General features: G+C 45.9%; 1 protein-coding gene across 7 annotated transcripts in view; it reads right to left on the bottom strand.

Moving 5' to 3' along the window:
- The window catches only part of DAB1 (DAB adaptor protein 1), a 421,097-nt gene that overhangs the window by 52,376 nt on the left and 343,969 nt on the right, over positions 1-24,752 (bottom strand). For 3 of the 7 annotated variants that reach the window (XM_029228762.1, XM_029228761.1, XM_029228760.1), the window contains exons 5-9: positions 20,852-20,983; positions 20,109-20,228; positions 19,593-19,631; positions 17,948-18,013; positions 10,371-10,430 (exon numbers count right to left, since the gene is read on the bottom strand). In XM_029228762.1, the coding sequence (XP_029084595.1) occupies positions 10,371-10,430; positions 17,948-18,013; positions 19,593-19,631; positions 20,109-20,228; positions 20,852-20,983 (417 nt within the window). The remainder of the gene's footprint in view (positions 1-10,370; positions 10,431-17,947; positions 18,014-19,592; positions 19,632-20,108; positions 20,229-20,851; positions 20,984-24,752) is intronic. The other 4 variants (XM_029228766.1, XM_029228764.1, XM_029228765.1 and 1 more) reach the window with 3 other exon arrangements.

Here is a 24,752-nt window from a genome sequence, read left to right as displayed (position 1 = left end):
CACTTTTAAGTGCCATCCCATGTTGCCTACGAAGTACTGAGCACCTACTCTGGGCAAACGTGACCGCGATCACATCTGTTCTCGTATTTAATCCTCACAGGAACCCAGCGAAATAGCTCTCCTCACACTGTTAACTGGTCACTAAGAAGAATCCAAAAGATAAAGCACCTTGCCTGGAGTCACACAGTTAAGAAGTGTAAAGCTCTGTGTTTCGCTGATACTGAGACCCCCCACCAGGTGGAAGAAGTTAACCGTATGCCACCCACAGCCCTTAGACCCCAGACCAGTTGAAACCAAAAGGTTGATGATGTTGACTCCCTATTACCTCACCACCAACCAATCAGAAGAACGTCTGCCAGCTGATCACACACCCCACGATCTCCCTCCCTCAGCCTGTCTTTTAAAACCTTTCCCCCGAAAGCCATCAGGGAGCTCAGGTCTTTTAAGCAGTAGCTGCCTGGATTCCTTGCTGGGCTCCATGCAATAAACACTGCGCGTTCCTTCGCCACACACAAAAAAAAAGAAGTGTAGAGCTCCGAATCACTTCACATTTTGTGCTCTTTCTGCTGTTACTGCCTCCCAAAGACCAGACTCCTGATCTGCATTCAGAATTTGATCATCGAATAACAAAGCCTTGTTGGGAAGCCACGTGAAGGAGCTCCCGTCTGCCGCGCAACTTCTCCCACCCACGGAACTAACTGTGGGTTCCTTTGACAGTGGTTCTCACACTACCCTCTCTGCATCTCTTCCCTTCTAGAACCTTCTGTCCTTCAGAGAGAGGAGGGGAGAGGGCTTCCAGGCGGATGGGCCTTGGGGTTCCAACCTGGTTCCAACCACATCTCCTCTTTCATCTGTTCGTCTAGACGGCCACCGGGCACACTTCATTCGAATAACGATTTCTGGGTTTTATCAAAAGCTTGAAGACCATCCCTCCAGGAAACCAGTGGCAGGTATTTTAGCAGAGGAGTGGAGTGATCATTGTTTTATCCAGATGTGATTTTTGCCAGCACACAACTGAGCACGCAGAGCACCAGACGACTGCTGACGCTTACCCCTCCACATCTGCATCTATGGGAAACAAGTTTCGGGAATGACTAACAGTGAGCTGTCTACAACTCTGTCTGATTCCATTCATGAGAGCCCTGATTTGCCACCCTGGGAGAGAAAGCCAGATATCATTCAAGGCGATAATGTGACCCGGCCCCAACGTGAGCCAGGGACTGAGAACAGAGAAGAAGGTGAGAGGGATTACTACTGTTTTTGGCAAGAACCTGAAGACAGCGAATGGAAGGGCTGATGTACAAACACTCTTAGAAGTCAGAGTGATAAAACAGCATGTTTGTAAATGACAGAGCTATGGGAGAGGAGACAGGGAGTTTGGTTCAGATCACCTGGTTACCTGACCGCCCGGTTTGCCACCTTGGACGTGGCTTGTGTTTGTCTAACCCTCCACATCCATGAGACCTTCCAGATTTACCCTTGTCATCCACTCAAATGTACACACCTCCCCTACCTACCCCCTTTCTCTTGTCTGCATCTGCAGGGTCTCACCCTCAGTCCAGACCCACCCACAGTGGTCCTCAGTTGCCTACCCCACAATGCTTTGCCCTCAGAGCCATTCTTGCCGTTCCCTGCTCTGTGCTGAATGACAGTGGCTGATCCCTGTAAACTACATTGCCCAGGCTCCCTTGCCAATCCATCTCCACTTAGAGTTGACCAACAGGAGGCAGGGGTCAGAAATTGGATGGTGGGAGGGAGGGAGAAACAGTGAATTTCTTCCCTGCTCTCTTTGGGCAGTATTGTTGCAATGGCTGAGTCTCTCCATGGTTTCCACCAGACAGCCCCTTTCGCTATGGTCTCGGCTCCCACCAGGCAGCTCCCTCTGTGGTCTCAGTGCCTGATGGCAGCCCCAGCTCCTGGGCTCTGCCAACACCATTGCCTTCCTTTGTCCTTTTAGTGCTAGGGATCACTCTAGTAGTAACTTCCAACTGTGACTCATCTGGGTTGGCCCACTGTTTCCCATTTGGCTTTTCAGCTTTTCTAACACCTTGGTAACTAGTTCCGCATGTTCTTTCCCTTTATTAAATTGCCTGGTGTGGGTTCTGTTTTCCTGACAGAGGCACATCGGTAACTCCACTAGCTACATCACGGTCTCCTCCCAACCTGCCAAGCCACCTGCCGCAGGCCACCAGAGTGATGTTGAAAAATACAACTCCAACAGTGTCACTCCACCACCTGAAAGCGACAGTGGTCTCCCAACAAGTCCCAGCTTCTCAGCACCACATTTCAGGCCCTTTGCTCCCTGGGGCCGGCTTCCCTTGGTATCCTTGTCTCCTTTCCCATGAAGGCATCCTGTGGTCCTGCCATCCCAGACTGCTCACCAGTCCCTGGGATAAGTGAGGCTTTTCCACATTTCAGTGCTTTTAAACATTCGGTTCCCTCTTCCTGAATACTGTTCCACCCGTTCTCCAGTGCCAAACTCCCATCATCTTTTAAGATTACACCTAAACTCTATCCCTTGGGTGAAGGCCTCACTAAACTCACTCAGGCAAAGTTTACTGCCCCATCCACTCTGCTCCCATAGCATCTTGGACACAGCCTTTCACAACCTTGATTATATTGATTGTAATTGTTTTTACATGTCTATCTTCTTCTTGAGACCATTAAGATTCTTAAGCAGCTGGTCTTGTTCATCTTTATATCTCTAGGGAATAGCACACTGTCTGGCAGGTAGGAGGCTCTTAGTAAATATTTGCTAAATGGATGAGTGAATGAATAAATAAGTGAATAGAAGTTGTAAGGAACTCCAAAACATAAATAAATAAAAAAGGGCTTTGTAGCAATCAGATGGCTGGGATTACAAAAGTAATGAAGGTCTGTCACTGCAGGTATGTGAATTGAAACCCAAGAGTCAGAGATGTTCATCTGTACTTATCACAAACCTTGGGGGATTCTTGCTTTGGTGGGAAGGCTAAACTAGATAGCATCTCTTAATGTTCCTATTAACTCTAAGATTCTAGAAATCTAGGATTCTATCCCAGGAAAATTTTTAAGTACAGCTAAAAGCAAGTCCACCCAAGAAACATCAGAAGAGGCAAGCTTCTCTTTCATTTGTGGGAATACACAGATTCAGATTCCTTTCCCTCACTTCGGGATGATATCCTCCCTTGCGACACCTATGTTAACTGTGTTGTGATCATTATAATCTCCCTACAAGGTGGCGCTTAATGAGGAAGTGAAATTGACAAATGTTCAGACTAGATTTAAGCCAATTACGCAACATCTGGATCCAGATTTCAAACTAAAGGAAAAACTAACCGCTAAATTGTGAATGAAATTTTATTTGCCATGAACGATGGGGGACGGGGGTGTAGGGAAGAGCTGTCCAGAGAATTCTTGAAATTCTTCACGTGAATGGATTGCCTCTTCCTACATTTGCAGCAGAGAAATAGAAATAAATCTAGGGCAAGGAAAACCAAGCAGATGCCGATCGTAGGGGGACAGGGGTCTTGTAGAAAAACACCAAGGAGTTTGGAGGGTTGGGGGAAGGGGTGGCAAAACGGACAGCTTTCTGAGCTTCGGAGGTGGGTGGCTTTCATTGAGATGTGCTCCTTAACATTCAAAAATATCTTTTCAACATCGGGATGAAGAAAGTGTGCCAGGCAGAGTGAGGGTTCAGAAATGGCTTAGACATGGCCACGCCCTCATAGAATTCAGTCCAGAGGTCGAGAGAGGTGTTCACAGCCAGGCAGGGAGTGTTGGGCCTCCGGAGCTCTAAGTGCTCGAAACCAATGAGTAATGGGAGATGGGAACTGAAGCCTGAGTACTAATTCTGAGCAGGTGAGGGTAAGGTGATCCTGACCAGGAGATGGAGGACTTTGCATTTTCTTTAATTCTAAAGGCAGTATATTTTAGTGGAAATTGTGTGGGTGCCTGAGTCAAAACAATGTAGGGTTCAAATTCTGACTCTGTGATCGTGGGTAAGTTACGTGACCTCTCGAAGCCTCAGACTCCTTATGTGTAAATGACAGCTACCTCCTCGCAGGGTTGTGATTACTGAAGGAGATAAGCCGAGACCAGAGCTTGGGCTGTCCGTGGCACAGAGCAGATGCTCTGTGGGGTCTGCCTGCTTTTTCCCACAGCTACGTTAGCTTTAGATACGGTACATATGGCTACTGTCCCGGCATCATAAAACAAAGGAAGAAACTGAATGGAGGCCTGGACTTCATATCCAATCATCCGGATGTTTACCAGTTTCTCCCAGCCTGGCTCCTTTCAGATCTAGAGCCCTGATTTCAAGCTCTCTAGAAGGACACTAAGGAGGAACAATTTTTTAAGCACCTACTCTGTGCCCAATGCTTGCTCAGTGATATGACTTGATTATAATACTTGGTAAACTTCTTCCCGTCCAGGGCACTAACTTCACAGGGCCAGCCCATAACTTATTGCTGGGCACTTCAGGGTGTGCTCCTTTAAAGCCAGGTGATAATAATGAAGATACGAATGGGGCCTGTGGGATACACGGCTTGGCAGCTGAGCTACTGGCAGCAAGACGATGAGTTAAGTACATAGGGGCAAATCGAGTGCCAGAGGAGATGAATGATTCTGAGGTCCACCACTGTAGTCACCTTTACAATACAAGGATTCCCTTATAGAACCATTTATCTGCTGCTTAAATACTTCTAGGGGCATAGAGCTCGCTACTCTGAGAGGCTGTCCCTTCTTCTGAAAATCAGCTCAGATGGCCTGAAATTTCTTTCTCATCTTGAGCCCAGTTTTGCCCTCCCTTGTCATTAAACTTGAGCCTTTCTCTTAATCATAGGACAGCACATAAAATAAACAGAAGCAACTAATACATCCCATCCCTCAATCTTTACTTCCACAGCGTCTCATAAAAGCGACCCCTCACTATCACAGAAAATGCTTTCACATTGCCGCATGAGTCTCCCGAAAGGCCTGAGATGTTGGTAGTGGATAGTCATCCATTCCGCTTTGCAGCCCAGCGAAAAAAAGTCTCAGGAAGTCGAAGTGATTGACAAAGGGAGGAAAGAACCTCAGGGAGGTCTGATCATTCCTTTCAATTTCTGAATCCGTGTTTCGCCAAAAAGAAATTAATGTCGAGGTCAACATATCCATTTGACAATCTGTGTCCTTCCTATTTACCACGATGCCAAACTTTTCAGAATCTCTCTTTTGAAGGCCAGAAAAAGTTCAGCTAGAAGTCACTGGCTCATTATTACCAATAATTAGAAAGTCTTTCATGCCTAATACAACTACATAAAAGGCTTTTAAACTGGGCAATTTAAAAGGTGAAGGATAAAAGATCTTTTACAGCTGAAAGAATATTACATGAGGGCGTAAGCGGAGGGGAGAAGAAAAGCGCAGAGTATTTCTCATGCAAAAATGGCATAAGTCATACTAAGATTTAGGCCTGTGTCGTTGAAACAGTGTGACCTTCACAGTAAGTCTCAACCAAGTTCAGTGCCGTGGGGCATAAAAGGGTCTGAAACGGGCCCTTCAGCAGCCTGTGAATGCCCCGCTGTGGAACTAGATCATGTCCAAAGGCTAACAGAGTGCAAAAAGCACTAAATAATGAATGCAGACACTTTCTTCCCCATTTAGGAATGTGCATTTTTGACATTCCCAAAGAGGCCAGGGTATTTGTCTAAAGAACATGACAGCATGGTCAGTCAGCTGGCAGAAAGGGAGACTACCTGTCTTCCCCCAACGTCTTTGAGAGGGAAATGGATGAGAAATTAACCAGGTCTGAGTACTGCTAAGAAAAGGCAGTATGGACTCAGGACCCAGGACCCCAGTGATCTGCCCAGAAGTGCTTCCATGCCTCATCTGCCTGTTCAAATCCTGCTCATCCTTCAAGGCTTTGCCCAAGTTGTACCCTCTTTCCTGAAACCTTCCTAACTCTAGCCATCCAACATCTCCTGTCAGCAAGCATTTGTGCCACTGGATTTCAGAGACCCTGACATAGAAGTAGACTCACATATTTAAGATACAGGAGAGATTAGCCCCCATGCAAAGCTTTTGACTGCCTGGACCAGGAAGGGATGAAATGTATATTTCTAGGAGTGAGTGGGATTAATCCTTATCTGGGCTTAGAGTTCCCAGGAAATGGTGGAGGGGAGCAAAGCATGACCTTAAGGACAAATCTGCCGGAAGAAGGGGCTATTACAGGTGCAAAGTAAAATAAGCAAACAAAAGCATCCTAACGTGTTATTTGAGAAAACAGAACAAGAAAAGGGTCAGTACATCTGAGCATCTTATGGTCATGGGACAAGGGGGATGTAAAACTACCACAGGGATAAGTAAATGTGAGGGAGTGAAGACATGGAATTGGCTTTCTGCCTAGACCTGGGGCCCAGCTAATCGAAACAAAACTTTGCTCCCATAAGCTGATGCACTGAGGTGGGTAAGAATGATATAACAAACACAGTGAATTCTAACTTCTGCTGCCCTAAAACTCTGAAATCCCCAATACATCAAATTTGCCACCTTACTGAGGATATCTCTGACCATGGAACAGTGATGACGAGCCACTAGACAGAGGTCTAGACAGAGGTTCTAGAGCTGAGATCAAGGGATCCCGTCGGCTTCAAGGACTACAAAAATTTACATGTGCACACATGTTTCTTTCTGGGGAAAGAGTCTACCAGCAAAATCTCAAAGAGATCAGAAATCCCAAGAAGAGTTACCTCAGGGATAGTGATGATTAAAAGTGATTCCTGTCCTCAAGGAGCTCACAGAAAAGTAAGGAAAACCAATAGAATAATAGCTCACAGCTATTGAATCCTTACTGTGCACCAAGCACTGGGCTGATTCACATACTTAAGCTCATTTAGTCTTTAGGCAAAAACTACACAGGGCTATCATTAACCCCGAAGTCCAATGGCTCACATGGATTCATTAAGAGAAAAAAATCCTTTATGATCATTGCAAAGAGAAGGACAGAGGTATCCCAGAGGGGCTGATTACTCTGGGGTAAGAAAGGCTTCCCAGAGGAGGTGTGTCATCACCTAGAATACTTGGCGATCCCCAGTTGGCTGGTACCCTGCTTGTTAGAGCAACAAATGGAAATGTTTGCATTTAATCTACTCTATATCCCCACATAAATGTTTCCTTTAATCTTCTAAACAAAGCTACAAGGTAGGCGTTACTTTCTTTTTACAGATGAGGACATTAAGGCTTAGAGATGCAAAAATCTACTCAAGGACCCTTAGTAGGTGGCCAGGATGAGAGCCATACCCAGATCTGACTCTGAAGACCCGGTGGCCATTTCTTTTGGGGCTGGTTGGTGGCTTTCCCCAACCACAGCCCCAAGCTGAGTCCCTTATTAGGACTCCACGCAGACCCGTCCCAAGGAAGAAGAAACCAGGTGGTCCCTAGACCAATAGGCCACTGGGCAGTCTCCCTTCTTGTGGGAAACTTGTGGGAGCCCCAAACTCCCTGGAAGCTGCCTAACATGGCCTACTTTTGTTGTCTTTGGTTTGTCTTTCTGGGTAAGGAGCAGGTGGTGCGGGAGCAAATAGTGACAACATGGCAGGGATTTTCGGGGCACAGAGGTATCCTAGGGAAGGTACGATCAGCAGAGGGGCAGGGCTTCCGGGGGGAACCTGGAACACAGGGAGATGTCAGAGCAGCGGGGGACGTGGGGTATGTAAAGCACCTCTGGGAGGTTTAGGCAAGTGGGACAAACTTTCCAATACATCGACTATTATCTCCTCAAATCATCTTGCAAGTTAGGTTCCAAAACCCCTTTTGGAAGATGAGAACAGAGACTCAGAGGGGCAAGGAGACGTATCAGATGTCCCACAGGCAGTAGGACCAGGAACTAAGATTCCAGCTGCGTCCATCTGCCTCTAACTTGAAATTGTGCTTTTCACTTCCTGCCTCTCACAGGCTTTTATTAATACTCAGGTAGTTCATGGAAAAGCCATCGTCACCATCAGATGTTTCTAGGACTTTATGGAAGAGTGGGTTGGGAGCCACTGCGGGCCATTCTGGCCGCTCCGATATTTTCCAAGCAAAACCTCGGTATGTATCGTTAATGACTATTTTGGAATCAGAATAACAGGGAATTCCCATTAAAAAAAGTAGCAGGGATTATCATAAATTCCTTCTATGGGGTAGAGTCATTCATATATTTATTATATATGATTATATACAATAAATATATACTATTCCTAGAGCAGCTGTGAACCAGACCCGGGCTTGCTCCTGGTAACACAAGGACCTCAGGAAGCTCCTGGAAGGAATGAGGAAGAAGAAGAATTCCAACACTGTGTGGTCAGAGGTATTCCTGGAAGAATGAGAAAGTCTCCCCAAAACACGATGCTTGACACTAAGCTAGGATGTTGGGGGAAGGCGTGACTCCCCCAGGAAACTGTAGAGTTCCGTCGAGCTGGACCAGGAGGGGGCAGGTCAGAGATACAGAGAGGCTGGGACCCGAGTGCCGGGTACGTCAGGCTGAGGAGTCTGAAGTTTGTTGTTTTTTTTTTCGGAGCTATTAAGCATGGAGGTGGTGTGGCCAGACGGTTAATAACTTCGCAAAACCAAGGTGGCAAATGGAGCATGTTTCCTCGTGTATCTAAGCCTGTTAGGGGCAAGTGAGGCAATTTAGGTACACACTGAATTGCAGGGAGCTGTGTGATAGGGGCTGGACCTAACTGAAACTCGAAGCGCAGACCGGTGTCTCCGTGACACGGAGGCTTGATTAAACGCAAAGGGCTCGGGGAGAAAAACTGCTCTTTCCCTGAGCGGCACCACGCTGCATGCCTCCTACTCTGTTTCTAGGCTCGGGGTTTTTTAAGGGGCTGGTATTCAGACATGTCTTTTCAGTAAAACTAATGTGCATTGGGGTTTTGGAAGCAGTATTTAGGTGGGATATGGTGGTTTCAAGGTATTGGCAGAGTGGGGTAGAGAAACGGACATGGATCCGAAAGAAAGTTCACTAGGAAAAAGGGGAGCAGGGGCAGGGGAGGGTAAGAAGGGACCAGAAAGACTCCCAACTGGGGGATCCAGAAGCTCAAATCAGGAAGGCGCAGCAAAGGCTCGTCTTGCCCCTCCAGCCATTCAATGTTTGAATCCCTGCTCCCTGCCTCCGCCCCATAATCTTTCTGACAGGTGGTCTCCAAGGCTCTGCTAGTATAGCTCCAGTGACAGGGAGCTCACTCCCTTAGGTGCCAGAATTCCACCCTGGAGCAGCTCTGACTGTCAGCAGGTCACCCTCACTCGGAGTTCGAGCTGGCTTTCTCGTAGTGCCACCTACTGGTCTTGGTTCCAAGAGTTGGCTGACACAGAGCAGTATAATCCCCCTTCCATTTAATGGCCCTGTGGATGCCCATCTCCATATTTATGGTTTCCTTTCTCCAGGCCAAACATCTCCAGGCCCTTTAGCTGTCCCTCATGGGATGGGGTTTCAAACGTTATTATTAATCTCATCTTGAAACATGTGGGATTATCTTTATGTCTCTCACAGTATGGGGTCCACAACTGATAACAATGGTCCAGATAAGGTCACTTAGCCTCATAACAGCTCTGTTAGGACCAGAGCTGGGATTCTTGAGGGTCAGCATGACTTCAAAGCCCATGCTCTTTCCACCCATTGTTGAATGAGAGCAACAGTGACTAAACGCCCCAGTTCTTCTTACATAAGCTGTGGCAAAGTCACATGTCCCCCTGCTCAAGAGTCTGCACTGGCTCCCCAGGGCTGCCTGGATTATGTGGAGGGTGCCTTCTGAGTGCCAGCTGAAGGCCTTAAATATGGTTCTGAGCCCAGCAGTGGCACAGAGCTGAGGATTTTCCTTTGTGTCTCAGATTTCCAGGAGTCCCACTAGCAGATGGGGTCCAGGTATATAGTGGGCTCTCTGGGTTCTCTGCGAGCCCACGATACCTGCTACAGTGTGCTGCCCACTGGCTGGACCATTATACACTCCAAAGGCTTTGGCCAGCCCTCCCTCTGACCCTCTGAAGCTTCTCGACCACTTTCAAACTGGGTGGACAACTCTCTTCCTAGAACCAAGAACTGCCCCCTGCTTGACCAGGTATAATGAAGTCTTTGGCTGGAGATTTTTTCCATAAAACACCTGAGACTCTGAATCCCTTGGACACAGTAGTTTGCATGATTCAACTCATTTCCACTCATGGGGCCAGACCTTCATGCAGACTGGCACCCCTTCCTTGACCCCATCATTTCCGCCTCATGCCCCCTTCCCCCTGACCCACTGAGGAGCTCCCCAGCAAAGCCATACAGGTTGGGACACGTATCCAGAAGGGCGGCTCCCTTCCTCAGACTGCAGACATAGCGTCAACATAAAGCCGGTCATGGGAACCCAGCAGAAGGGAGGAGATATACTTACACTTACAGGTTGACTTTTTGGCACATCATAAACACCTTCCTTCTTTTGGCTGGTGGGAACCTATGGAAAAAACCAAATGTGACACAGTCAAAACACTCTGGTGCTACGCTTTCCAAGAAGCAAGCAACCAGGCTTCCCCTCCAATGGCTAAGTATGTGTGAGCACAGCCCCTGAGGGGCCCAACTTCCAGAAGAAGGGGCTGCTGGGATCATGAAAGCTGTGGGTGAGGCTCCTTCTCTCAGGAAAACTGGAGGAGGAGAGGGGGGATGTGAATCATTCCACAAGGGTCTGCCATGGGGCTCCTCACAGAACCACAGAATAGGAGGCAAAACGCAGAGACCTCAGAGATCACGGGGTGGAAAAAATAATCCTCATCTCACCGAAGACAAAAATGAGGCCCAGGGAGGCGCTAGGAGTTGCCTAAAGTGATTAAAAACAGTTTGCAGTGGAGCTTGAACTAGTCCATGCTGATTTGAGATGCAGGGTATTTAAAATACAGTAAATATCAAGGTCCTAGGACAAAGTACAGCTTCTGTTGGGATCATGTACAAACCATCTGATAATCATCAAAGGTTTCTGCTCAAGAAAAGGGCCCATCAATGGCAGGAAAAGCGTGAGCGAGAATCCAGAAAATCACTGATTTTTTTTTTTTTTTTTTTTTTTTTTTGCGGTACGCAGGCGCCTCACTGTTGTGGCCTCTCCCGTTGCGGAGCACAGGCTCCGGACGCGCAGGCTCAGCGGCCACGGCTCACGGGCCCAGCCGCTCCGCGGCACGTGGGATCTTCCCGGACCGGGGCACGAACCCGTATCCTCTGCATCGGCAGGCGGACTCTACTCCCGCTACCAGGGAAGCCCTCTGATGGTTTTTAACACTTATCTGTAACTTCTTCCCTCCCTCTCTTCTCTTCCTCATCCATCTGGTCTTATTGGGCCACGTGGTAACTATCAAGCCCCAAGCAGGTCACTTAGCTCCTCTGAGCTTCACTATTATAAACTGGAGCTACCGACTCTGCTACTCGCTCAGGTTACTGAGAGGATCCAAGAGAAAAGAGGGTAAATAATCAAAAACTATTAGGTACCATCATACTGTAAAGTGTTAGAATGATAATTTCCTTTACCATTGATACATTATGTAAATATGTATCTAAATACATATGAATAACTGTGGATGCGTGAGATACTTTTCAAATCAGTCAATCAGGGGCCTTGCTCTGAAACACTCCAGTTGGAAAGCAATCACTAGTTCATCCTCAGCAACTAGCAAAGCTTAACGCAAACCTCCATGGGAGGTAAGAGCCAGCAGTGGTTTTCTAAATGTCTGATAACCTGTCTTTCTTTCCATCAGACAGAGAGCCCCTTAAAAGCAAGCACAGTGCTAACAGCCAGTAGGCATTCGGTAGGTGTCTGCTGGGTAAGTGTACCATTGAGAATTGTAGAGAATAGTGAAGAAAAAGACAAAGTATCTTTGAGGCTGGGACCAGCTAACTACACCATTCTTCTTAAGATAAGTAAGAATTTGAGCTTATTCCTTGAGTCCCTTTGTCATTTTCACTCTCATTTACCTTAAAATCCTTACAATAACCCTAAGAAGTTGTTATCCTAATCTCCACTTTACGTAGTACAGAGTGAGGCTCAGAGTTGTTCGGGAAATTTGCCCAAAGCTTCAAAGCTTGTAAGTGATCAGATTCAAATGTAGCTCATTCTGGCTATGGAACACGACATTTATCACGAACAGTATGAGCTAACACTGCTAGGGCACTTTCTGTGTGCCAGGCATCACGCTAGACATTTGTGTTTACATACATTCTCATTCTCAGTCTTATCAGGTGAGGATGACAACTGTCCCCATGCTGCAGAAGAGGAAAAGGGGCCCTGGAGGGGGTCCCTCAGTCCGTGAACGGAGAGCCAGGAGCTTAAGCCTGGGCGGTCTGCCTTTGCCCACCCCTGTCCCCACCATTCCCACAGCAGTTTCAGGTGCCTCTTTGCCTCTGACATCACATCCTACACTCCCAGAAGCTCGTGCACATTCTTGTGAAAAACATGACTCTGAGTGAGCATGGCTGCGCAAAAGATGTACTTTCAGAGCCACTTCTGCAAACCTTACTTTGCTGGTAGTCCATGAAAAATGTAATCTCTTTGCTCCTGATAAGTGAGCTCTGTCTAAAAGGAATACTCTAAGAATGCCTACAGAGTCCTTGTTAACGAGGGCCAATAAATTACCAGCCCTCACTTTTATTTTTTACTAGCTCACCCCTGCCTGAGCAAAACAAACAGTGTTTTTCTATTCCCTGTAATTCACTGCTCACTATGGGCACTTAGCAAGTTGAACCACAGCTGACTCTCAATTATGCCTGCAAATGGAGGAGAAGCAGTGGGATGGCGAAACCCAAACTGTGCATAATTGAAAAAAGCTTTTCTGCTTGGTTGTCCCATGGGTGAGATACCAATCTGCCTGTTTTTCCTTTAAGATTTATTTCTGCCGGGACATCTTCTTGGGAGACTTGTCTGACTCTCTAGGACTGATTTGAGCCTTCCTCTGTACTCTTGTAACCTCTGGTGCATCCCTTCATTAAGAAATAAGTTACCAAGAACCTATTAAGTGTCACGCACTGTGCTTTACCCAGGACAATGGTGGCGAACAAGATGAATACGGCCCCTGATTTATCGGCGCTCCTTGACTTGCTGGGGGGAGATGGGAAAGTCATCAGGCTATTGAAGGAGGGTGTAAAATGTGCTTTATCTTATAAAGGAGCTGTCAAACCACATTGCAGCTTCCTGGTCACTCTGAATTCCGACTGATCTATAAGCTTGCTGAGGGCAGGGCGGTTATATTATTATCCTTGTCTCCCCATCTGTAAATGGAGTTTAAACAAGAAACTTCTAAGCATCAAACATTTACCACATGTGTGCTGAGGACAGAACGCTAGAAGAAGCGCTAAAAGGATGAAGGCCAGAAAGTGCCTGGGTCCTGATTCTCATCTCCCCCGGCTGGTCCATCCCGTCTGTAGGCCATTTCAGTAACACGATGGTGTGCAGAGTGATAACAGCTCTGGACCAAAAGGAGGCAGGAGGTCTGGCTCCTAATCCTGGCTCTGCCACAGGCTGTGCGACCCTGGAGAGGTCACTTTGCTCTCTGAACCTCAGTTTCCTCATCTGGTTGTCATGAGTACCCAAGGAGTTACCTACAAACGCCTTGAAGGTGGGGACCTGGCTGTGGTTGCTATCACATCCTCATGTACCTGGCACAGGCTAGGTGCTCCATACATAATTACTTTTTGAATGAACGAATGAAATTAGTCTAAAAGCTATACATTAAGGACCATCCATACAGAAGACACTTTTAGTGCAGCAACATATTAACAGGATGGACAGACAGTTTAAGAGCTGGGTGACATAGGATTAGAGACAGATCATTTTAAAATAACAATATGTGACATCTTGGGTGATTAAAAATGATTTTTGAATGAACAAACTTGGAGAACGTGCCCTTGGTGAGCTGTGATTTCGCTTATGCTGGAAGCTTGTTAATGTATGAAAGAACACTGGGTTTAGAATCAGAGGCTCTGGCCTTGGGCCCGTCACTTAAGTATGAAGGACTTGAATTTCTTACATTTAAAATGATAGTCATCGCAACTGTTCCCATCTCACGGAGTTACTGGAAGGGTCAAAATTAAGTGACGGGTAAAAACGCTCTGTACCGTGAGGCTCTGTGTTGTTTTCAAAAGACAACTGATACGTTTTTCTGGGGCATGCAAATAGAAACACAATTCTTCTTATTAATCCGGTTTGGAGAATGAGACTACTGAGCCTCAAAGAGAGGTGACATTTACTCAAGGGTCTTTCCCTCCCTTGTGTTGGAGTCACAAGTAGCAAAGTCAAGGGAGGCTGCAGCTTTCCACGGGGCTCTCTGACAAGATGAGGCGAGCAAGTCATGTTCTACTTCACTTAATACCTCATCGTAAGACGTCTCGAGCAGCACTGATACTGACGGCATTAGGAAGTAAAAGGAACTGACACGTAGACAGGACCTACTACGCACCAAGTGCTGTCCTGGCTGCTTTACATCTTCACACCACTTCTAGGAGCAGAGAATACAGTACCCCTATTTTGTTTTTGTTGTTTTTGTTTTTTGCGGTACGCGGGCCTCTCACTGCTGTTTTTTGCGGTACGCGGCCTCTCCCGTTGCGGAGCACAGGCTCCGGACGCGCAGGCTCAGCGGCCACGGCTCACGGGCCCAGCCGCTCCGCGGCATGTGGGATCCTCCCGGACCGGGGCACGAACCCGTGTCCCCCTGCATCGGCAGGCGGAAGTACCCCTATTTTGTAGCCCAGGAAATTGAGATACAAAAGTGAGGTACCTCACCTGAGGCCACAAAACAGTTAAAAACGTAGGCCCTCATTCCCGAAAACAGAGGATAAATAAAATCAAACCTGAGACCACCCGGATCAAGCTGAAGTATAAGAAACATTGCAATCTACTCAGGAGGCATAGATATGGAACACTTGTAGGCCCTAACAAAACCCTGAGGCTCCCAATAGCAGCTCCCTAAGAGCCCAGCCTTATCTTTAGGCCCAAGAGCTTATCTCTTGTTAAGCAAACTGAGGCCCAGCGGACTGGTACCTTCGTATTAATGACGGACAGATGGGAAGATCCTGGGCATCAGAACTGTTAAAACAAGTGTGATTTTTAGATAGTGACTTGAAACCTACACAGAATCTACTTGTAAAACTCAGCATCAAAGACATTCTAAGCTGAAAAGAGCCTTGGATTTATTTTGTGTACAGAGGTCAGAGAGACCTGGCTACGAGTCGGGGCTTCTACCTCTTGCTAGCTCTGTGACCCTGGGCAAGATACCTTATCTTTGCGAGGCTCACTTTCCTCATCTGTAAAGTGGAGATAATGATATAAGGGACTTGGGGCTGCTGTGAGACATAATAAGATACTGCATGTAAGCGCCCATTCACAGGGACCTGGCTCTATAACTGTTACCACCCACCCCCTCCCACACACACCCCATTTCCAAGAGTCTTGTTGCTCTGTAAAGCAAGCCAGCATCTCCTCTAACAGTCCTATGATGAAGCACTAGTTGCAAAGAACAGAAAAGGGCCATGCCCGAGAGACTCTTCAGTCTTATTTGCTCATTTTACAGATGAGTAAACTGAGGCCCAGAGAAAGAAAGGAATTGACGAGGTGGCTTAATTGCTGTGGATTCAGTGTGTGACCAGGATGAAGCCTCTTCTTTACAGTCTCCACGTGATCTTGTTTCATTCTCGTGCCAACATGTGATTTAGGGAGAACTTATTCCCCTATTTTATCACTGGGGAAACTGAGTCTCAGAGAGGGCAAGTGTCTTGCCCATTACCCCTCAGCCAAATGTAGTTGGTGACAGAGCCAGAACTATACCCCAGATCCCTGCTTGCTGAAACTGGTTCTTCCCAGTACACTAGGCTGCCCCCGCAGAATCCCCCGCAGGGCACAATGTGAGCCCTGTCAACTGTAGCTAACTCTGAAATCAGGAACCTCTTATACTGAAAAAGACTAATTTTATTTTCAAAGGTGATCCCTCTTCATAGGATGACTGGTTAGTGGTTTCCTCTGGCCTCATACTGTAACTGAGCAGGACCCTGAGGGGTCTTCCCTGGACAGACTCCTCCCCCATATCCTCTGAAAGTACCTAGATAATAGGATCTGATATACATCTCCTGAGCTGTTTTGCAGATGCTAAAACCTCCACCAAATTGAAGAAATTAACTACTTGATGACCATGAACATGTAGCCCCGAGACCCACTGATGCCTAAGGATTGATACTGTGACACCACCTTGTTACCACATGATTAATCAATCAGAGAATTGTGCACGAGCTGATCACATCCCCGCCACTCCCCTCCCTCACCTGGCCTTTAAAAATGCTTTCCTGAAACCCATTGGGAAGTTCAGGTGTTTTGAGCGCCAGCTGCCCTGGACTCCTTGCTTGGTGTCCCACAATAAACTCGGCACTTTCCTTCACCACAACCTGGTGTCAGTAGATTGTCTTTACTGCGTCGGTGAGCGGATCCAAGTTTGGTTCAGTAACAATACTGAGACACTGCAAGGTTGTACCTTAAAATCTGACATTGAGGACAGATATGCAACTTTTCTGTTTAAAGATAGAAACTTCGTAAGCAATGATTTTAAACAAAGACTCAAAGCGCAACCTCACACTTGAATCCAACCCAGACGGATCCAGTGGATAGAAATAGATTATTACTCCATAGGGCTGGTTAAACCGAGGTGTTGGTGGAGCTAACGTTATATTTTGGTCATTTAGAATTCTGTGCATTTGATGGAAATGGAAAATCTGTTTTACTTTTGTTACATAAGTAATGCACGCCCAAGGCAGAATAACAGACCACACAACTAAGTAAATTAAGGAAATTAAAATCACTTATTTAAATACATTAACAATTTTCCTGCTTCTGTAATGTTTTTATTTCAAATTAGGACTAAAATTCTAATTAGTGAAAAACTGGAGGTTGTCGTATTTGTTTGGTGTGTGCTGTGCTGTAATTACTCAGACTCTTTGATGGAAAAGCAGAGGGGAAGAAGCAGCGTGAGTCCCGCCTTCACACACCTGCTTGGGTTTGATCCCGGCTCTAAACAGCTGTACAGCCCTGAGGAAGCTACTCAACATCTCTGAGCCTCAGTTTCCCCCTGAGAAAGTGGGATTAAAATACCTATTTTATAGTATATTTAGGAGAATTAACGAGGTCAAAAGTGTGTTCAGCAGACTTGTGGTTGCCAAAGGAAGGGAGTCGGGGGAGGGAAGGATGGGGAGTTTGGGGTTAGCAGATGCAAACTATTATACAGAGAATGGATAAACAAGGCCCTACTGTACAGCACAGGGAGCTATATTCAATATCCTGTGATAAACCATCAAGGAAAAGAATATGAAAAAGAAAGTATATATATGTATAATTGAATCATCTTGCTGTACAGTAGAAATTAACACAACATTTGTGAATCAATTATACTCCAATAAAATTGAAAAAAACGTGTGTTCAGGGTTCTTCACATAAGCAGACATTTAAGAATATGACTTTACCTTCGCTTCAGAAGGGGTAAAACTTTAGCTAGACTTTCTTTTATTCAGTTAATATTCCCAGTGTTGTCTCCAAATAGCATTTTTGAATTTGGTCTTCATTTTCAGTAGTGCAGTTGACTTTTTACAAGAAATTCAACAGCACATTCTTTTGAGAAATGAAGGACCCTGTTATATTCCGGACAACGACCCTCCCAAGGATTGCTTTAGTAAAATGGAATGTTTGATTTCTGAGTCAACTGAAAATAGTTAAGCTCCATTAAAAATTAAAACACTGTACCCAGTTGGCCATTAACCATGTCTACAATCAGGCATGAAAACTACTGGTAAATGGCAGGGAAGTGGGAACCAATTCATGTGAAGGTATTTTAACAAGCCCAGAATGACGAGAAGAGCAACGTGGACTGTGTGAGTGAGGAGACAGCCCGTGGCTGTTCAGCCCCTTCTGTGCACTTACTGGTGGTGGTGCAAAGGTAGGAGAGGAAAGCGGTTTTATACCTGATAAATGTTTTCTTCCATTTCGGGATCACGGATTGGCTCGTGTCCAGCCTCAAACACAATGTACTATGAGGAACGGCCAGAGAGGAAAAGTCAGAGGGGAAAATGAAAGAGGGGAAAAAAAAAGCATTTGGAATTCAGGATATAAATCGCAGTGAGCATTAAAGACACAGGCACAGGAGAAAACACCTTAAAGAGACAACTGAATTACTGACATTCCCAATGGCCTGACACATTCCTGCCTCTTCTAAGGAAAACTGTGTCCAATGGTCAGCCCTTTAGCCATGTCTGCATAAGCCCTCTGCAGACCTCTCTGGGGATATAACCTCTTCATTCAGTGCATTTATCTCGGCAGTGTCTGCGTGTGCTGGCACTGCTGAGTGGGAATGATATCTCCTGGGATCCCAACTTTGCAAACCCTGGGTTACAGTGGTCTCTCCCCTTTGCTCCCTAAGACCCAGGGTCATATGCCAATTCTGACTTTGCTCAGAAGCCCCAAACTCCCTCATCTCATAAATATCACTTTACTTTACATTCTCAGTTTTAAATACCGAAATCAACTTTTCCATGTACATGTTTCAGACTCTAAAGGACTGGGCCATTTCAAAAGGGGCAATGCTTGTCACTCTCCCAGCCCACGAACCAGGGGCTGAGCTCATATTATAGACAAATCCACGCCTCTGGCATTCTAAAGCAAGGCCTGCCGTCCAGTGCACCTCTGACTTTTGTTTGCCATCTATGTCAGATACTTCTTCTCCTTCAAGTTATTTGGACTCTATTACTTTTTTATCCATATTATTTTCTTTTTGTCATAGCAGTAGCAGCTCTCTGGGTGAAACTCTGCATTTATATAGAATGCATGTGTGACACACACATACATAACCCATGTGTGTCCTAGTTAGAAATGTAAGTTTCAGATTGTCTTTTATGTCCGACAAGTCAAATGTTTGGCTTTGTTCTCTCCTTGGGAATAAGCACAGAGTGGGAGAGGCCTCCTCTTCTGCATCTGTTTAAGCAGAGCATATCCTTGAACCCAAGACAGGCCATCTCTACCCACACTTAGGCTGCAACCTTGAAGAGAGCACAGAGAAAGCTACGGGCAGGCATGTCTCTGGGATCTCCCTTCCCCCACTCACAACAGCCCCTGTGCCATGAGCCAGGGAGTCAGGGGGCAGCCTAGCCAATCCGGGGCCCGAGGGACTTCTCCTCACAGCCTTTCTCAAGCTCACAAACCGTCCTTCGGGTTTGTGTTCAAATGTCGCCAAAATGTCAGTCCCCATCTCTGGTTCTTAACTCACCGAAACCACCTCATTATTCATAGTCTCTCTAATGAACTCAGAATATTCAGGAGACTCTTGCAAGCATTCAGCTCTGGGATCAAACTTCTACAGATTGTGGAGAGGGCTGAGGCAGGGCAAGAAGGGAGAAGTCTATTTCCAAATCCCATGCTATTGATGCCGGCCAAACTTCTGTTAGTTTTTATGGAAATTCGCTCCTGGAGGGGGTGGCAGCCCTCACCCTCAGAAATAATCTTGGTCCCTCTCCAGGCTCTGCAGCCAGCGGATCCTTCAGGTCTCTGATAAAATGTCTACACCACAGGCCTGGCCATTCCTGACCCTCGACCCCGACTAGTTTCAGAAATTACCTGGTATACAGGATCTTCAACATCCTCTTCCAGAATTGTCTACCGCAGAGTGAGGGAAGGGAGGATGCAAAGCAGAGGATATAAAGCGAGAGATGTGAGACGGTATTCAGAAATTACAGGACAGTGAAGAAACCAGCTCTGGGTAGGAGAGGCTGGCGGGTCATTAAGGCAGAAAACAGGCAGAAAAAAAATGAAAACCCCGGTGATATTTTACCATTGCACAATCATCTCCAAATCTGATCCCACCCACTGCTAACAACAGCAAACGCAGTTGGGTTTCCTTAGGTCTCCTCCCCTGAAATCTTCCCCTGGTTTCAAGACTTCACTTTCTCCAACACGTCTAGAACCTCAGTGAATAAGCGCTCACGTCTAGTGGCTTTGCTTTCAGTCATTTACACGGGAACCTTTCATCTTTGTTTATTTCTACTTGGCAGCAGGAGGAGAAGCCTTGACTGTCAGTTTTCACATCTGTTTATTTTAAGCCCCTGTTGTCTCAGGATAAATTCACAGGTATACCTGATACACAGCTTGTTCGCATTGCTTATCCTTTTGTGCCTTTTTTTCCAATTCTTCTCTTTGCTTCAATTCATAAATAAGTTGAAAGAGATCTCTCAAGTCCAGAATAACGGGTTCAGCCTGGAGTAAAAGGTGGTAAAGCACGTTAATAAAAGGATGGTTACTAAGCTGCAGTGACCAATTTTTGTTTTTGCTGGCTACAACCCGCAGTCCTTCCTTTTTTTATTAAACTGCAAGCATTCCATCTTTAATTAATTCTACCTTGTTACATTGGTTTAGCAAAATTGCGTCTAAGCTAAAGTTCATTTCTTCAACTAATTATATTTGCAAATTCATAACAATCATTAAGCATAAAAGGCACTGCTTTTATTTATTAGTAATTTCAAATTCAATAAAGTTAGGGTAGGCCTTATGCAAAACAGCTATTTGTTTCTTATTTTCTTTGTAAATGAGGCTATGAACACAAGGAAACTTATTTGTATAGTGTGCCTCCGTCCAGCTTAATCAGAAAGGAAAACAGTTAGTCATTACGAAATACCCATTAGGAAAAACAACAACAACACAACTGGATGGGCGTGAGCATGCTTCTTTGCTCCGAGGCTGTTCATCTTTTCTAGATGGGAAGCTGAGTGTCAGCATCGCTGAGTCACATGGCACAGTGGGCCTCCGAAGACCGACAGTGTGGCTGTGCTGTCCCAGGAAAGGTACAAGGAAAGGCGTCCTCTTCGGATTGGGATACTCACCGCCTGGGCTGTTTTTATGGCCACAAATCTGTGATTCCCTTCCTTCCCACAAACGTATCCGAAGGCCCGGTGATCTGTGATGTCCTTGGCGATGTAGGAAATTTCGTGAACAGCATGATGCTGCTGAAGGGCCTATGGAAAACAAAAAGAAGAGCCTATTTCAGGGCACTTTCCCTCCGAGCTGTTGATCAATAAGAGATGTGTTTCTGCTACATGTGAACAAGCCCGGAGGGCTCTGGAAAAGCTGTTTGGTCCAGATGGAAGGAAGAAGAGCTGTGCCTGCCCTTGAGAAATGGAGGCTTCCTTCCACGGTCTTGGTGCTGTGACCAGAGAGATAAACAGGATTGTTCAGATGCTGAAAGAGCATCTGGCTCTTTTTTCTGCTCGCCAGGACCGGTCAGCCTCACTCAGTGGTGCAGGCTCCTGCCACATCTTTCTTCATGATGCAGCCCAGTCTAAGTTCTGGATTGATAGTTAGTACATTTACGTATCCAGGGCCTCTGCTTGCCCTGCTGGAAGATGTACATTGCACAATGACAGGGGGTGCCCTTCGCATTCAGAGAACCATAGATGTGCGTGGTTATAACCATTTTCCAAGAGGTGGCGATAGAGGGACTTGAGGATCAAACACCCCTCTTTGTTTTGCCCAAGTTCACCGCACCTCTGAGGCTTTTCATGGGTTGGTCCTCATGTCCGCAATGCCTGTTCTTTTATCCACCTGCCTGAATCCTATTCCTCTTGCAAAGCCTATTTGAAATAGCCCCACCTCTGTGAAACCCCCTGATCAAGGCTTGCCTTCCCTTGCCCTGCAGATGTGATTCCTCCCGCTTCTGTGTTTCCCTAGAGCTTTAGTCTATAGCGATATTGAAACTCCTGATGGATTCCTCACACACAGCTACCCTGGCTCCTGCTTTCGTAGATCTTCCTTCTCTGATACATTTGCCTAAATCCTAGTCTTCCCCACCAGCCTCTGTCTTCTTCACCTTTGCCATCCTAATACCTTGCACTGTGCCCGACCCACAGTTGTTGAACTAAAGTAAATTGGGATTGCTGATCGGTAATTCAAAAATCTTTTGATATTGACCTTCCTGCCTTTATTACCTAAACTTCAACAAATAATACTCACCATCCTGTTAAGTGATGGTGATCTTTATGGCCATTTTTCTACATTAAATGTTCCTAAGGCGATCCTCATTAGACAGCCCTCTGTATGTATCTGTGCATTATACGATGTGCTTCAAGTCCTTACAAAGGACCTTTTCATTATCCGGGGTGTTAAGAAGCTTGCATTCTAGCCACTATATGTGAACACAAGGCACTCACTGTACCTCTCTGGATCTCCGTGTATTCCTCTATTAAAGAAGAACTCTGAACCAGATCCATGGCTCCTAACCCAAAGTTCTGGATCTACTGGGGTCATTAAAAGTGATAAAAAGAGGTACCAGGCAATTTTCAACATTTCAGAAAGCTAAACAGAAATGTATAATTATCCCTCATAAGATGACACCTTTCATTGTGTGCGTAAATGAAAACGCCAAGTTTATTTAGAACCGTATCCGGCTACTGTTGTGCTCCTTAGCTCATCTTGGAGCAGATTCTCTTTGGCGATTAGTGATGGATTCAAATAATGCAAATAGGAAAGTGAATGATTATAAATGCTTTTTTTGTGGTGAACAAAGTTTCCCACATTACTAAGTTTGTAGAGGGAAGGAGAAATGTAACACAAGGAGAATCTGGTTACGAAAATGTTGGGAACCACTGGAGTACATCTTCTCCCAGGTCTCTTTCCATCTCCCCGGATCCTTTAGCCATTTGGATCTCACATCACACAGCCAGCCTCTCAAGACAGTGGGCACCTGCCTCTCATGAAGGCCATTGCCTTGGTTCTGAATTATTGGCCCTGACCTTCCAAAATGTCCATTCCCCAGCCTGTTGCCATCTTTCCAGGCTTCTGACCTTAGGAATCATTTCTGCAGTAGAATTTGCTGCTGCACCTTTCCCTTCCAGAGTCTGGCCATTCACTCATCTCCTTACTACTCTTGGGACTCTCCAGGTGGCTTCAAGCCTGTCCAGGTTGCCCAGTGTCTACTGGACATCATGCTTGGAGGGTGGTATCACTGCCCGGTCACCCTAGCCCCTCAAGTGGCCATAAGACAACTGTATAATTCTAGTGGATTTTCACACAAAGTTGGTGAAGAAGGAAGTATTTGTTAGTAAAATGATCAAGATCCATTTGTTCCTTTTTATTAAGAGAGCATATTTAGCTAGCAGAGAAAAACTCCTCAGAGAGCAGTAGCTTTTTCATGGTGTTAATGATGTAAAATCGATGAGATTTATATTCACACAACATGGGGGTATTGATTTAGAGGCTTTTGTGAGCTCGAATGGTATACAGGAGGGAAAGTGGGAGACAAGGGCATCCTCCTCCTCTCCCTTTCCTGCAAGTATCTCTTTCTCTGCATAATACGGTGAATGTTATCCCCATCTTCTATTGAATCAAAGTTTGACGACAGTACTTATTGATTGCCAAGTGGAATATTGCTCTAAAATTAAACCACAATTACAAGTCTTCCTGGTGGAATTAGATTTGGAGATGATTGTGCAATGGCAAAATATCTCCTACTAGGCAAGACAGCTCATTAAGTGTTTTAAGATCAAAACATTTTTAACGCCTGATGATATCGAATGTTGCCTCGCGAAGTGTGGCTGTGTGTGTGCGTGAAGTGCTGAAAAATATTTGTAACATTACCTTTTCCCATAGTTAATTTTAGGACATGTTAAAAAGGATGGTTCTGGAAGAGGCTCATTCATTTGGAAACGAAGAGCCAGTAAGGGGATACGTCTCCACTCTCTCCAACCTTAATCATGCACGTGTCATACAGATCCTTGGAAATACAAATATATTAGAATCCTGCTAATCCCACATTATCACATTCATCTTGGCAACACAGAGGACCTTGTAAATACTTGTTCCCTGAGCCTCAAAATTGCTCCATGTCTTCAAACAAGTTTTATCAGCACAAATCAAAGACAGTTGGAGCCAGAGGAAACCTAAATATTGTATAGTTCACCTCCGAGTTTATTCATGAAAGGACTGAGGGTCAGACTGTGTTCTGGCTGGACCAATACTTAACCCAGGCCCCACTCTCCCTATTCAGGATGACGAAGCATTGAAAAGAGGAAACAAGACTATTTAGAATTAAGGTTCCTTTCCTGAGACTCCTGGGTCCCTAGACCAACAACAAAACCATGATCTCTGATAAGCTGGGATGAAGAAAGGGAACTGGAGGAGGAGGTAGAGTTGAGGCTGTTCTGGATTCCAGCAGGATTCTGAGGTCAGAAAGGGTCATCAGTCAGAAGGTTTGGGGTCAAGGCCAGCTATCAGGATCTCAACAAAAAAGGTCAAGACCGCATGGTCTGGAAGGGGACTCTCGGGCTTGGCTACCTGTGGTATCTGCTGTGCAGCCGAGGCCACAAAGGGGAGGTGAGGCCCTTGGTCACAGGAGAAAAGGACCGTTTCATCCCAGGAGTGTTTCTGTGTGGAGTTTCTGGGGCGCCACGGGTTGTTCTGGAGGTGCAGAGAATCCTGGGCCAGAGGGAGAGGGAGAGAGTGGGAGAGGGAGAGAGTGGAGGAAAGACAGATTCTGGGTGCGCTTCTTCCACCCTTCCTTTGGAAAAGTGTTTTTGTCTTGGAAAAACCTAGTCTAGATATTAAAGCACTGCCCCCAAATCAAAACAGATATTTGGTTTTCAAGAGTCTTCCAGAACACCCGATCCTTCCACCACCACCACTTCATTTACTACTCCTATTCCGAACCCTCTCCCTGAGGATGAAAGTTATTGCTGCAGAATTCCAAGGCCAATTCAGAGAATAACCTCCCCAACCCAGTCTGACTTTCCT

This window comes from Monodon monoceros, unplaced genomic scaffold, assembly GCF_005190385.1.
Source record: "Monodon monoceros isolate NGI ecotype Baffin Bay Population unplaced genomic scaffold, NGI_Narwhal_1 Super_Scaffold_18, whole genome shotgun sequence".
Classification (NCBI taxonomy): Eukaryota; Metazoa; Chordata; class Mammalia; order Artiodactyla; family Monodontidae; genus Monodon; species Monodon monoceros.
Note: the sequence above shows the minus strand (reverse complement) of the source record. Positions and strands in the feature narration are given on the sequence as shown.